Source organism: Nicotiana tabacum, chromosome 7 (genome assembly GCF_000715075.1).
Source record: "Nicotiana tabacum cultivar K326 chromosome 7, ASM71507v2, whole genome shotgun sequence".
Taxonomy (NCBI): domain Eukaryota; kingdom Viridiplantae; phylum Streptophyta; class Magnoliopsida; order Solanales; family Solanaceae; genus Nicotiana; species Nicotiana tabacum.
This window is the reverse complement of record NC_134086.1, coordinates 21,105,388-21,120,780: the sequence shown is the minus strand read 5'-3', so window position 1 is coordinate 21,120,780 and position 15,393 is coordinate 21,105,388. Positions and strand designations below refer to the sequence as shown.

Below are 15,393 nucleotides of genomic sequence, written 5' to 3'. Positions count from 1 at the left end.
TGGTAATTGTTAGATACTACCATCAATACAATTTATAGTTTGGAGTTGTTACATTTCCGCTCTAACTTGATCAAGTTTGACAGGTAGTACATTATTGTTTTCAAATTTAATCTCTTAACAACTAGTTCAACACATCAACGTATCAACAAACTCTATTTTTTGCTAATATAACACCCTCAGTATAACTAGGAAATGTTATTAAAAAAAAGTTCTAACACATCAAATACGTTAACTAATGGCGTTAATAGGTATACATAATTTTTCTTGAGTTCTTGTTGTAGCTCATTCATCAATGTATATATGTTTCTGTATGTAGTCCTCTAACGGGATACATGCATTTACACCTCAGCTCCTTCTGTCTCCTTTGCATCAAAACAAGAATCCATGCAAACCCAAACACAAACTCACTTACTTTCTTCTGCGGATATTCGCCACATAGCAAACTATTAACTTCTTAGGTGTCAAGAAACTAAGAATCCTTATAATAAATTCATGCATGGCCATGCAGAAAAACAAAGCCAAATGTCTCACTTCCCATTTCACGTGTCAAACCTAAATCACCCCTTCTTCTCCTACAAATACCAAACCCCAATTTCTCCTTCTCATCACATCAATCACCACTCAAATATCACCAATATGGAAATACGTTCTCTTCTTCCTCTTGCCCTTTGCTTTTTTCTCCTCTTTAATGGTTGCTTTGCTCAAATAGAGCAACAGCAACGATTCTTATGGCAGAAACTTCAGCAACAACAACAACACCGCCGTGGCCGAGCCAGAACTGAGTGTCGGATCCAGAGCCTTAATGCTCGGGAACCAACTTATAAATTTGACTCAGAGGCTGGAACCACTGAGTTTTGGGACCGTAATAATGAGGAATTTGAATGTGCTGGAGTTGCTGCTGTTAGAAATGTTATTCAACCTCAGGGCTTGCTCTTGCCTCATTACAATAATGCTCCTCAACTCCTCTACATTGTCCAAGGTTTGCATTTATCTATGTTGTTTCAATTTTTGATTCCATTCTCCGCTCCTTCAATTAAAGATTCAATCATTATTCTACGTTGTTAATAATGGAGTTATTTTTTTTTTTTTGGGGGGGGGGGGGGGTGTTCTTTTTAGGTATTTCAACAATTCAATTAGCAAAATTGGTTATTAAATTTAACTTGTATACATTGATAGTGTAATTAAAAATTTTATTTTGACCTATATTTAAAGAAAGTTATGTACTTTATTTTCTTAAGTTATCACGTTAGAAAAATTATAGATATTACCTGTTGTTACCTGATGGTGATTTCAACTTTTTTACACCTTTATTCACTACAAAAAAACTGGACAGGTAGCTAATTTTTGAGAATTAGGGATAATTTTTTTAATTTGGTTACAGAATTTGTCTTTGTCTGTCACTAATTACTATTTTTAGTTTTTTAGTAGCGATTCTAGACTTCTAGTGATATATAAATTTTATTTGCGGCGAAAAAGGGAAATACCCCAAACAATTAGGGATATAGGCATGTACTCTTAATGTGATTTTTATTTTTATTATAAAAAAAAAAAGAATCTTCCATATGTTATAGTAGCTAGGTCCATGTTTTGTCTCCTTTTTTTAGCTACATAAAAATCTTGGGGTTGTGAAATGAAGGAAGTGGACTTTTGGGTAGTGTAATACCTGGATGTGCCGAAACATATGAATCACGGCAAAGAGAGAGAGGCGTGAGGGGAGAAGAAAGCAGAGAAGGAGAAAGGCAGTTCAGAAGTGGTGGTGATCAACATCAGAAAGTCAGGCAATTTAGAGAGGGTGATGTACTTGCATTGCCAGCAGGTGTTACTCTTTGGTTTTATAACAATGGTCAAGAACGCCTTGTTACTGTCGCTTTGCTTGATACCAGCAATCCTGCTAACCAGCTTGATCTCCACTTCAGGGTAAGATTTAATTTAGTTAGTAACTACTACTAGTTTTTTGTTTTCCTAGGTTACTGCTCTATATGTACAAAATTTATACTACTCTCAAATTATTTGTCTGCCTTTTTTATCTTTATCTTTTATATTGTTTTTCGTCTTTTTTTTTTACGCTCCCCGAGAAACATTAATTAGGAGGGTTTTAGACTATTTTACCCTTAATTATGTCTTTCTTCATCAAATATTTATCTGTTATCTCCATTTACCTGTTTTATTCATTTTCAAGAACAACTATATTTGAATAGAAAAATTAATTTATTTTGTCTTGAACTTCTAAAATAATTCCAACTATTCTTAGGAATCCCAGATGATTTAAGACGGAGTGAGTAGTATTATAATATATTATTATCATGTTTTCTTTCTTTCTTTTAAAAGATTTACTCTTGTATTCAAAAAGTCAAAAGGCTTTGTTGATCCTGTTATTCAAACAATTTACTGGCGTAGTAATAATATAAATTATGATTCTTTTACGTAGATTTAAGTGATATTAGTAGAATCTAAAACTAGATTTAAATAAAATATTGTACTGGGATTTTGGATGATGAAGTAAAATTTCCTACATTTTCTTTAATTGGTATAATTTTTACATTTAATTCTTAAATTTTAACCCCTGCGGTGATTGAATTTACACAAATATGCTGAACATAGTCAATTTAACTGCAGAAAAATGGATAAAATGGGCTAACTTAGCATAAAAATTTACATATATAAAAATCACTCATATTCCATCCACTACTAACAAAACAGGAATTAACGTAGCTAAACAAAAAAAATCCATCACTAATCCTATTTAACAATGGATTTTTCGAAAAAATTTCAATAGCTACGAGCGTATTGCTAATTTTTCAATTTTGTTAGTGATCTCTTGACTTAATGTTGTACCTGATGTCGCTAAAGAATAATAAATACAATGAGAATCATATATAGACTTTGTTTCAATAATTTTGGAATTAATAATAATTCCATTATTTCACAGCATTTCTTCCTTGCTGGAAACCCAAATCCCAGAGGACAAAGTGGAAGCAGGTACGAAGAAGAAATCCGAGGCCGAAGAGAACAAGAACAAGGTGAACAACAACAACAACGTCGTCAAACCGGCAACCTTTTTGACGGCTTTGACCAAAATCTCCTCGCCGATGTTTTCAACGTTGACCCCGAATTAGTCAGGAACTTACAGGGCAGAGAGGATCAAAGGGGCCGAATTATTCGGGTCGAGAGGTTCGATGTTTTAAGCCCAGAATTTGAAGAAAGAGAAGAACAGAGGCCCAGCAGAGAACGTGAGGGAAGAGGAGGATCACAGCCCAATGGGCTTGAGGAAACTATTTGTACCATGAGGCTTGGAGAGAACTTGGGCCGCCCATCTCGTGCTGACGTGTACAATCCACGTGGCGGACGTATTAGCACCCTCAACAGCCATAAGCTTCCAATTCTCAACTGGCTTCAGCTCAGTGCTGAAAGAGGAGTCCTTTACCAGGCAAGTCAATTTTTTTTCACAAAAATACTATTAGCAGTTAGACCTATACGTCACACTTCAAGTGGAAGCAGCCACTAATAACAACAAATCAAGATATTTTGTGTTAATTCTTCTTTTAGGGTCAATTACATATTAATTCAATTTTTCTAAGTAAATCGTACAAGACAGGTTTGTCACCCCTAATCGTGCCACATTTGAGTTTTGCAGAACGCAGTAATGGCACCATACTGGAACATGAACGCACACAGCATCCTCTACATTCTCCGAGGAAGCGGTCGGATTCAGGTAGTCGGCGACACCGGAAACTCCGTATTCAACGACCAAGTCAGAGAAGGTCAAATGCTCATAGTACCACAAAACTTTGCAGTAGTAAAAAGAGCAGGAAACCAAGGACTAGACTACATTGCATTCAAAACCAACGATCAAGCCATGACCAGCCCATTAGCCGGACGTTTATCGGCGATCCGAGCAATGCCGGAGGAAGTTCTGATGAACTCTTACCAGATATCAAGACAAGAAGCAAGAAGTTTGAAGTATAATAGAGAAGAAGCAACTGTTTTTGCTGGTAGAAGGTCAGGTGGATATTCAACTAGGGCATTTAACTATGCTTTAACTGCTGTTGAAGCTCTTTTAAAAGCTTAACTTTCTAATGCTGTTGAGGCTTTTGTGTAATGCTTAAGTTTAAATAGCTAATAAAATGTAAAGTTTATGAGAATAATGAGTTGACTAGTGGCTCTTAATAAATTGCATTATATGCCAAAAGCATGTGATGTTTGTTTTGAGTTAATACGAGATTTTAAATTTCTTTTATTTTTTCTCACTCGTTTTTTCGGTTTCATGAGAAAGAACCTCTCTATCTGGCCAAATTAGGTAAGGCAGATTATATATATTCATGTCAAGCAACAACGATGAAGCACATATCAGTTAACATGTGGAAAGAAAACTTTAGATATAGATGAATAATTCACTTGTGGAATTAAGAATAGGGAAAGAACAGAGCTATCTCATACTTGTGTTTTATGAAAATAAATCATTATAATATTACTACTTAATTCAAAGGGAGATACATTAGCACAAAATTAGCAAACATGGGGGCGAATGGGTTAATTGATTTATGTGGATTATTACAATTTCTTCTAGTTATAAGTCAAATCTCTCAAGAAATTTTTATTTATATTTGAACATAAATATAATTTTTTAAGCTTCTACGAAATCTGAAATACAAAATAGATGCAGTTGTCTTCCTTATTTTGGGTATTTTGGGCTGCAGTGGACCATGAGTTGTTGCGCGTAATTCAGCAGGTCAATTTATCTTCCTTATTAGGTCAATTTATGTGAAGCAGGGGCGGATGCAGAGCATAGAGATTGGGTTCATCGGAATCCAATAGCTTTTGTTTATACCTTATATATGTACTTAGAAATTTATTAAATATCTATAAATATCATATTGAGAACCCATAAATTGTTGTATATCAAGTTGAGATTGTTGTAGGAATTCATTAACTTTAAATCATCGATCCGCCTCTATAGTGGAGCAGGGTTGTTGTGCTTAATTTAGCAGGTCAATTTGTAGCTGCAACTTCTTAGGTTTTTTGAGATTGTATTAATGATAGGCATGCTAAAATTATAGGTTTACATTTTGCCTTCGTCTGGTTGATTCAACATTTTAATGGCTTGGGTATAATTGAATATGATGCCCAAGAAATTGTGTTTTCTTGCAACACTCAAGTGAAGAATTTTGCAGAGTTTGGAGTGTTTTTAGATGATGATTGGTTTTTGGTAAGGAAAAATCCTGAGATTTCTTTGGTTTAGGTTAAGAAACAAGCAAATTTAGTTGATTATTACCTGGCAAGAGAGTTTAGAATATATGATAGTTCTTTCTATTGGAATTACGCTCATAGTTTTATTGTAAACTTGCTGGTTGCTTAATTAATCTACTAAAAATTTGAATTAAAAAAAATGTATAGAAAAGAGAATACTCCGTTGAGAAAATTGGGGGATTTGTATCTATACTCGTTTTTTTGGGACACGTTTTAACTTGTGTCCGCTTTGCAAAAAAAATTACAAACATACCCATTTTTTCGCATAACTTCAACATACGGGGCTGAAGTAGCAAAGCCAATCACGCAAAACTTCAAAATTCTAGTAGACGGGTCTGAAGTAGCAAGTGTGCTAAACCAAGTGTGCTGAAGTTTTTGTTTGTAATTGCTGAACTTAAGCAAAGTAGATGAAATTTTTTTCTCTATTTGCTGAAGTTTTTGTTTGTAATTGCACTAAATAAGCTGAAATTTTTTTTGTCATGGATTCATTAGTTTTGTCATTAAGCTTTTTCAAAAACTTCAGCAGAAGATGCTAAAGTTATTTAGTTCATTTATAAAAACTTTAGCACTAAATAAGCTGAAGTTTTTTTTGTCCTGGATAAGCTTTTTCAAAAACTTCACCAGAAGATGCTGAAGTTATTTAGTTCATTTGTAAAAAGTTCAGCACTAAAAGCTGAAGTTTTTTTGTCGTGGATTCATTAGTTTTGTCATAAAGCTTTTTCAAAAACTTCAGCAGAAGATGCTGAAGTTATTTAGTTCATTTGTAAAAACTTCAGCACTAAAAGCTGAAGTTTTTTTGTCATGGATTCATTAGTTTTGTCATAAAACTTTTTCAAAAACTTCAGCAGAAGATGCTGAAGTTATTTAGTTCATTTGTAAAAACTTCAGAACTATATAAGCTGAAGTTTTTGAAAAAGCTTTCTAACATATTAGATAAGTAATCAGATTGCCAACAGTATCTAAATCATAAATTTTGGAAATAATAAACGTGAAAAGAACAGAATTATCATTGTCTACTAACTTACGTACGTGGAAATATTCATAAATTATTGTCTACTAACTAACGTAATTATTTATATTATATTTTTTTTAAATAATCTGATAAACATATTTATGGCAATCATCCTATGAATTGAAGTTTCATAGTAGCACCAACAACAACAGAAAGAAGAAGAAGAAGAGGAGGAGGAGGAGGAGGAGGAGGACGTAAAAAGTAGGTACAAATTAAAACATCTTAAAAAAATAGGTATAGATTAAATGAGGTGACCAAATAAGGCGCCCCGTCTAATTTTTACATAAAATTGTAATGATGGGGCCAAAAGAGTCTCCAGAAGCTTGTAAAGGTGGGTCCACTGGGCCTACGCTTATATGGATTGAGCTGTAAAGAGAGGTTAGTGTGAGTTAAGGGCCTCAAAACCAGACTAGCAAATTGTACGATTCTTATCTTTACAAGTTGGATTTAGCCTTTGTCGCTCCCTCTTTTTCTTCTCGCGAAACATTTTGGGATAGCTCTTTTCCTTTTGAGAATGGGTAAGGGATTTGAAGAGTCGCCACCTAACGGATTAAGGTGAGTTAGGGAACCTAAAACAATTAACTCATATAACCAGTTACGTCGTCAGAGATCGAGTAAGATTAAGCAGCACTAATAATATCCTGAAAACTCCACTAATAACTCGAAATTTCATAGTGAATACTGACGATCCATAATCCCTATAACAAAATAATGAAATATGTACTAAAATGATCCCTATAAGGAGTGCAGATCTGCACTCCTTATATTTTGGAATTTCATAATTCCTATAACAAAATAACAAAATATATAACTTGTTTTAATGATGACATAAGCGAGAGAACAAATAAAAGGTCATAAAAAATAAAATAATGAATCATTACTATAATCTCCAATTCTAGGTATCAGATGATAATGCAAATTCGAACCACTTGCAAAAATATAGTTTTTGCTTCTCATGACGATAAGAAGTACAAAGCTACCAAACTCGGGCGTGATTTCAAGGCAAGGGTGTGAGAAACATAAGTAAAGACGTACGTATAAGTCTCGAGGCATGGGCATAACTCCCATCATGGAACTTAAATTTTTAATAATTTATAATCAACAAAATATTAAAATACTGAAATTTTCAAACTAAGTAGGCAACTTAAGAAAGCAAATATTAGTCATTGCAAAGTACCTCATTTTTTAATGTTACCTACTATTCCCATGATAAAGTTTTCACAGTCTCTTCACCGTAAATAGTCTCTTCTCTATTTCTCTGCCTTCCTATGATAAATCAGAAATCAGATACACCAACAACCTTTAATCGTCAACTTCTCTTCCTTCAATGACGAATCACAATAATTGTTACAACTTACAACCTTTAAGATTCGGTGAAGCAACAATATAATAAACACTATCCTCTGTGAAGCTTCTATCTACAATGAAGAGGAAACGACTAATAATTAGGTCAAGTTTGTATTTAGGAGATCTACGTATGAACATAAAATCGTAATGGTGAAAAGGAAAAAATAACTACAGATTGAAAAGGAATTATATGTGCAATGGAGAGGTTTAGGAACGTGGAGAGCAACCTTCGTAGCCATTTCATGGAAGCTTCTTCATCAGAATTTGTGACTGTGATCTGATCTCCTCTACTCATGACTAATGTTTATTTCAAGCATGAATAGATTGACTTTATGAATGAATATATAGAGGGGAGGCTAAGACCTGAGAGAGTATAAATAAATAATCTTAAAGGTTGTAACGGTAAAAGGCACGAGTGTTTAGCTGTATAGTTTTTCTTCATAGTTAAGGAATTTGAAACGTTGCAATGTAATAGTAGTTGAATATTAAATTCTATTTGTAACTACCTGAATTAATTATTTTTTTAACCATGAAAAATGAAGTAAAATATCAAAAAAATTGACAAAAAAGATAAATAGCATTGCTGGCCAAAGAGATGTACCACCTCACTCCTTTATGTCTCTCCTTTATATATATAGGGAGAGAGATTAGAGACAATCCCTTTTCGTCCTCTCTCTCCCTTATGTAATAAAAAGAATTGAAAAAAAATTGTCCATCGGGGGACTTGGGAGAACAATAATAGAGAAACAATTCCAATAGATAGTAAAATGCGTGTATAACAGCAACAACAAACCTAATGAATTTTTACAAGTGAAGTCTGAGGAGTAAAGTGTATATGCAGACCATACCCCTATTCTGAAAAGTAGAAAAATTATTTTCGACAGACGATCGATTATTCTATCACAGGCATGAAAGAGCATTACTTCATTAGTCTGCCACCAAAGAAATCCACTACAACTTTCTAATCAAATCTACACTTTACTTCATTTTTTTCTTTTTATTTTAAATTTTCACAATAAATTGAGCACAAACTTAAGACTCAAGATTTCTGCCGCCATAGACTTCAAATACTGAACCGAAAGTTAGATATACCTAAACATAAAAAAAGACCTTTTAATTCTTATACATAGGTTTCCAGTCTAATCTTTGATCCCTTTCTTACAAAAAAGCCAAAAAAGATGATAAAAGAAATCATGTGAAGAAAAGAATGAGTCACAACCAAAAGGTTCAAGGAACCAATCCAGCCTAACATTTCTGTTATACACCTTACACACACACACACCCCTCCAAATAAAATCCACTCTTCACCTTCTCTTCCTCTCAATCTAGCCTCTTCTTCTTTAAAAAACAGCAATATTTCCTCTCGTAACACAAAATTGAATGTCAAATTTCAACTTAGGTAAGAAGCTTCTACCCACTAAAAAAGCATGGAAGAGCTTCACCAACAAATTACAATCAAGATTACACAAGCTCAAGCTTTCAAAAGCTGTCAAAAATTCCAAAGACATTTGTATTAGAGCTTACAATTACATTTTTCCTATTATTACTCGTAAATTCTACTCCTTAATCTATCGTTCTTCACCCCTACGTACTCGTCGCAATTTTTACCATTACTACCAATACCAACAACGTCACAAAAATACTTCGCTTATATATGTGGACCAGCTCTTCCCTGAACCTATGCAAAAGCAAAGTTGTACAATATCTGCGCCTCAGACTAAAGAATTTGTTGCGTCAAGTAGTGGTGGTGATGTTAATAGAAGTAAATTGGATCGAGAAGAGCAAGAGATTATTATGAGGGCAATTGAGGGAAAAACTGCAATAAAAAAACGTAAGGGAGTTGAAAGTATTAGTAGTAGAATATGTGATATTGAAGAATGGAGAACTCCTTCAATGCCACATATTAATGGAGTGGATAGAAAAGCTGAGGAATTTATCTCTAAGTTTCGTGAAGATATGGAGATTGAAAGACAACAATCAATTCTTGATTTTCAAGAAATGTTGGCTCGAGGTGTTTAAATAGAATAAATTTATTAATTTTTTTTATTGTAACTATTATTTTGTTTTTCCGGTCAATTCCTTATTTCCCAATTTTTGAAGAGGGGAGAAAGGAGTTGAAGTGATTATTACATTGATTTGGTGTGACTAGAGTATTTATACAGGATAGGAAACTTATGTTGTGTGGAACTTGTTTTTATTTTTATTTTTAATTTCAAGAATTGTATTTTTGGGTGTTATGATCAATAAATGAATATGATAGACTTATATTGGTTTAATTTTCTAACTTTCAGAAATAAATAGTAGCAGTTTTCTTTCATTAGATTCGAACATGTTATTCTGAAATGGGAATCTCTATATGCACAGCTAAAAAGCCTATATAGAGTTGTTTTACTATTTATTTTTCCCCCTCTTTGATTTCTTCTTTGACCCAAGTAAAATAGCTACTAAAAGGCTACCAAACTAGAGCTGCTTGATTTAAGTTAAATTTCTTCATTTGTACCAAATCCAGAGTGCTTGCAGTTGCAGAATCATTAAATCAAACGTTGTTACACAAGTTATTATCAACAACAACAAAAAACCAGAGTGTGATTTCATGAGTGAAGTCTGGAAAGGGTAGTATATGAGTCCAAATTTGGATGACCACGGCTATTGACGAATACGACAAACGACAAAATCTTCATAGCTCGACATCCTGTGGAGGATGATAGACGGCGAACAGAGGACGTATGACTTTTACAATAGTATAGGCCCAATAGGGGGCACTAGGAATATACCTTCGAATATTCCTTATGATATGTCTTTTAGGGTTTAGAAGGGGTTTGTCCCTTATATATAGCGGGAAAACAACCTTGTTAAGAGGGCTTTTGGATTTTTTAGCTAAGAACACTGACTGTAATACTTTTCTACATAAAAGATTTGCATTCTTAACATTCAATTACTCATTTTCGCAAGATCAAGAAATATTATCCACTGTGTTCATCTTTTATACCTTTTGTTCTAGAGTTTATTATACTTAGCTAAGATTTACCTCTTCATTCTCTTTAATTGATTTATTCAAAAAGGTTCCAATATCTTTTGAGTCAAACAATGGCAATAGTAGATAATTACCTCTTTTTAGCCTCGCAAAGACCAACAATGGCAGGAAAGAGGGAAGCAAGATTAAAGGCAATAGTAGGTGTCACGAACTACCTTCTGGATTCCATCAATGAAGCCGGCAGGGAAGACAATGAAAATGCGACGCCAAGCACTATACCTGAGGGAGTTACCTCAACCCCCCCGCCCCCCCACAAAAGCGTGACTGTCTCGCGCGAGAGGGAAACCTCAACATCCGCAGCAAGAGAAGCACCACCGGCTGTGAAAAGGCTATTAGAACAATGGTTGACAAACACCTTGAGAAGCATACTCGATAAACCCGTTCAAAGGGATATCGGAGGCACAATACACTCAGAAACCGCAACTATCGCCGATGAGCCAAAAACTCCACGCACAGGTAACACTCATACTATCATTGATGTAGGTAACAATTCATTTGCAACCATCTTAAGGAAAATGGAGGAAATGAAAAACAAGAACAAAATGCTCCGTGATCAGATGAAGGAGCATCAGGAAAGGGTCGATAAAATATCGGGCGCTCCAAAGTTGCTAACGAAACGTGACGTAGGCCGATTCATCGAGCAACCATACAGTGAAGGGGCAACCCCCCACTCTATTCCAAAAACCTTCAAAATGCTGCCATACTTGAAAATATATGATGGTACCACGGACCCGGAAGATCACATAACCCACTACGTCACGACAGTAAAAGGCAACGATCTGTCAAAAGAACATGTGTCATTGGTGCTGCTGAAAAAGTTTGGCGAAACCTTGACAGGGGGAGTACTGACATGGTATTCCCAACTACCGGCACGATCAATATCAACATTCGAAGAAATGGAAGATAAATTCGTCATCGCTCACGCGGGAGCAAAAAAGGCAGAAGCTAGGGTAAATGACATCTTCGCCGTTAGGCAGACGACATGCGAAGGACTGCAGGATTTTCTAGCCTGATTCAACAAGGTAAGAATGAGTCTAACGAACGTATCAGAGGGGATGGCGGTAGTAGCCTTCCAAAATGGGTTAAATAGAAATGGGTCGAAAGCGACCAAAAAATTGCTAAGTAGACTCATGAAGTACCCTCCCACCACGTAGGAAGAAATCCATAATGCCTATTGTGCCGAAGTAAGGGCAGACGAGGACGACTTAAATGGTCCGATCCACTTGCTAACATCGGTCCAAACTGAAAAAATGAGAGATCGCCGCAACGGTGGTCGAAGGGATCAACTATCCCGTTTCAATCAAGAAAGGCATCAGCCCTACATCCGGACATCCATCCCACCTCCTCCACGATATGCAGACGTCACGCCTCGACACACCGTGCCACATCGAAACGAAAGAGGTATGCCTCCACTGTTATCTACGCATAACTTTTGTGTTTCTTCTTCAGAAATAGTGTATGCACTAGAAATGCTCGGCACAAAGGTGCAGTGGCCGCAAAAGATGAAGTCAGATTCGAGTACCCGGAGATCGAACGTTCTGTGTGAATTACATCAGGAAAGAGGACATAAGAGCGAAGACTGCATAGGTCTGCGAGAGGAAGTGGTAAGAATGCTAAACCAGGGACACCTGAAAGAACTGCTGAGCGATCGAGGACGGGTTAACCTCGCTCGTGGACGCGATCAACCTCAAGGACCCCCAAAACCACCTTCACCAGCGCGTACCATACAAATGATCATTGGCGGAGATGATGATACGGTAATCAACCATGTGAAATTCACCACCACACACAAACTCAAGCGGATAGTCGCTCACGAACAGTACGATGACCACGAAGATAGTATCATCTTCGGTAATTTAGATACCAATGGTTTTTCTTTCCCTCAATATGATGCTTTGGTTATAACTTTACGTATTATGGATACCGATGTAAAAAGAATAATGGTAGATGCCAGAAGTAGCGTGTGTATTATTCACCCACAAGTCCTCATACAGATGAGACTCAAGGATAAGATAGTACCGTACTACATTACACAACGGGTTTTAATAATGCAGTGGAACGAACCTCTGGAAAGATAGTGCTGCCCATTCTGGCAGGATGAGTCACTCTGGAAACAACGTTTCACGTCATGAACCAGGAAAAAACCTACAACACTATCATAGGGCGTCCATGGATACACGTCATGCGAGCCGTCCCGTCAAGTTTCTATCAAGTAATCAAATTTCCTACCCCATGGGGAATATTCAGCATCCGGGGCGAGCAACGCACCGTCGAGGAATGCTACCCATTCGCCCAAGATTGCATACACACCCAACAACTAAAGGGGGCAAGTGCGGAAGCATAGCAATCACCCATATCGGGAACCAAACCCGACATACAAATAGAGGCCATCAAAGACTCATATATTGTAGAAGCCTGCAAGGCAACCGTAGAAGACCTCTACCCGTTCAATTAGACAACATCGACAATATGAAAAAAGCTTATATCGGACATAACCTCTCAGAACTAGGTAAGTTCCATGAGTTCTTAGCTAACAATGCCTATTTGTTTGCCTTTTCCCATTCAGATATGCCGGGAATCCCAAGGGATATCGCCACACATAGGCTGAATGTAAATCCTCTTTACCTGCTAGTGCGGCAAATGAGGAGAAAGTTCAATGTCGCAATCAACAATGCAGTCAGCGAAGAAGTTGATAAGTTGCTCGCTAATGGTTCCGTCCGAGAATCAAAGTATCCTCAGTGGGTCACCAATGTGGTCATGTTAAAAAAAAGAACGGGAAGTGGCAGATGTGTGTCGACTTCTCCGACCTGAACAAAGCATGCCCAAAAGATTCCTTTCCGTTACCATATATCGACCAGCTCATCGATGCACCGGCGGGGCACGGACTATTAAGCTTCTTAGACGCTTATTCTGGTTACAACTAAATTCTAATGGTAGAAGAAGACCAAGAAAAGACCACTTTTATCACTCACCAAGGAACGTACTGCTATAGAGTCATGTCGTTCGGACTCAAGAACGTAGGGGCGACGTACCGAAGGTTATTCACCAAAATGTTCAAAGAACAACTTGGAAAGACTATAGAGGTCTACATCAATGACATGCTAGTGAAATCGAAAAGGAAGGACGATCACAATGGCTATCTAAAGGAAGCCTTCGAAATACTGAGGCGATACGGAATGAAACTGAATCCCAATAAATGCGCCTTTGGCGTAATCTCAATTAAATTCCTCAGTTTTTTGGTGTCGCAGAGGGGTATCAAGGTCAACCCGGATCAGATCAAGGCCATTGAAGGAATACCGGAGACATTAACTAGTAAAAAGCAGGTACATAAATTGACATGACGAATAACCGCTCTGTCAAGGTTCATCTCACGATCATCAGACAGGTGCCATAAATTTTTTCAATGTACTAAGGAGGGATCACGGGCTATAGTAGAATTCAGAATGAGTTGATGCCTTAAGAAAACTAAAAGCATACCTGTCCTCGCCACCATTACTCGTCAAGGAAGACTTGGGCGAATGCCTCCTGGTGTACCTAGCAGTCCTAGATGTTGCGGTAAGTGCAGTTTTGGTCTGCGAAAACAAAGGTACACAGTCTCCAATTTATTATATCAGTAAAACCTTAATTGATGCCGAAACAAGGTACCTCTACCTTGAGAAATTAGCTATGGCATTAGTCGTAGCTTCACGAAAGCTTAGACTACATTTTCAATGTCACCCCATAAAGGTGGTGACGACCTTCCCTCTCAGGGGCATCCTACATAAACCCGAGCTATCGGGTAGGTTGGTCAAATGGGCCATAGAGTTAAGCGAGCATGATATAACATATCGAACATGAACTTCTATTAAGTGGAAAGTGCTTGCCGATTTTGTCGCCGATTTTAGCACGAAAATATTGCCTGAAATAGAGTAGGAGGCGCTTCGCACCTCCGCACATTCCGACCTTTGGGTCCTCCACACCGATGGCGCATCAAATGCATTGGGATTAGGACTGGGACTCATCCTCGAAGTCCCTACGGTTTAAGTAATTCGCCAATCCATACGATGCCCCGAGATGACTAACAACGAGGCCGAGTATGAAGCTGTGATTGTAGGATTGAAATTAGCCCTCAAATATGGCGCTCGATGAATCGTTCTCCATTGCGACTCTCAACTCGTGATGAACCAAGTCACTAGGAGTTTCCAAATCAAAGAACAGAGACTACAAAAGTACCAATCGGAAATTCACAAACTACTACCAGAATTTGACAAATTCTGCCTCGACTAGATACCTAGGGCTCAGAATATCAAAGCGGATGGTCTCGCCAAGCTAGCGGCAGCCACCAGAAATATCAACAAGGAAAACATGTTCACTCTTCTCCATTCCGCGATAGACCAGGTCGAGGTATATTATATAAACCTAACTTAGGACTGGCGTGATCGTATCATAACCTACTTGCAGGAAGGAATGCTCCCACAAGATAAGAAAGAAGCCAAAAAATCTGAATACAGGCGGCCAGATACAGCCTCATAAACTGTGATCTTTACAAAAGGACGTCCGGAGGCCCCCTGGCCAAATGTCTTGGGCCAAATCAAACAAGTTAAGTATTAGAAGAAGTACACGAGGGGCACTATGGTGCCCATACGGGAAACCGTGCCCTTGTTAGATGCCTCATCCGTGCAGGATATTACTGGCCTACCATGAAAAAAGAAGCCACAGAGTACGTTAGGAAATGTGAACAGTTCCAAAAATACGCCCCTATGATACACCAAGC

General features: G+C 37.1%; 2 protein-coding genes across 2 annotated transcripts; both read left to right on the top strand.

Moving 5' to 3' along the window:
• Positions 1-580: 580 nt before the first annotated feature.
• Positions 581-4,210, top strand: LOC107809094 (11S globulin seed storage protein Ana o 2.0101-like). Its single transcript, XM_016633691.2, has 4 exons — positions 581-979; positions 1,637-1,917; positions 2,930-3,427; positions 3,635-4,210. Exons 1-4 carry the CDS (start codon positions 637-639, stop codon positions 4,067-4,069), a joined length of 1,557 nt encoding a protein of 518 aa, XP_016489177.1. The 5' UTR covers positions 581-636; the 3' UTR covers positions 4,070-4,210.
• A 4,527-nt stretch (positions 4,211-8,737) lies between these two features.
• Positions 8,738-9,871, top strand: LOC107809097 (uncharacterized). Its single transcript, XM_016633692.2, has one exon. It carries the CDS (start codon positions 8,987-8,989, stop codon positions 9,623-9,625), a length of 639 nt encoding a protein of 212 aa, XP_016489178.1. The 5' UTR covers positions 8,738-8,986; the 3' UTR covers positions 9,626-9,871.
• Positions 9,872-15,393: the final 5,522 nt, after the last annotated feature.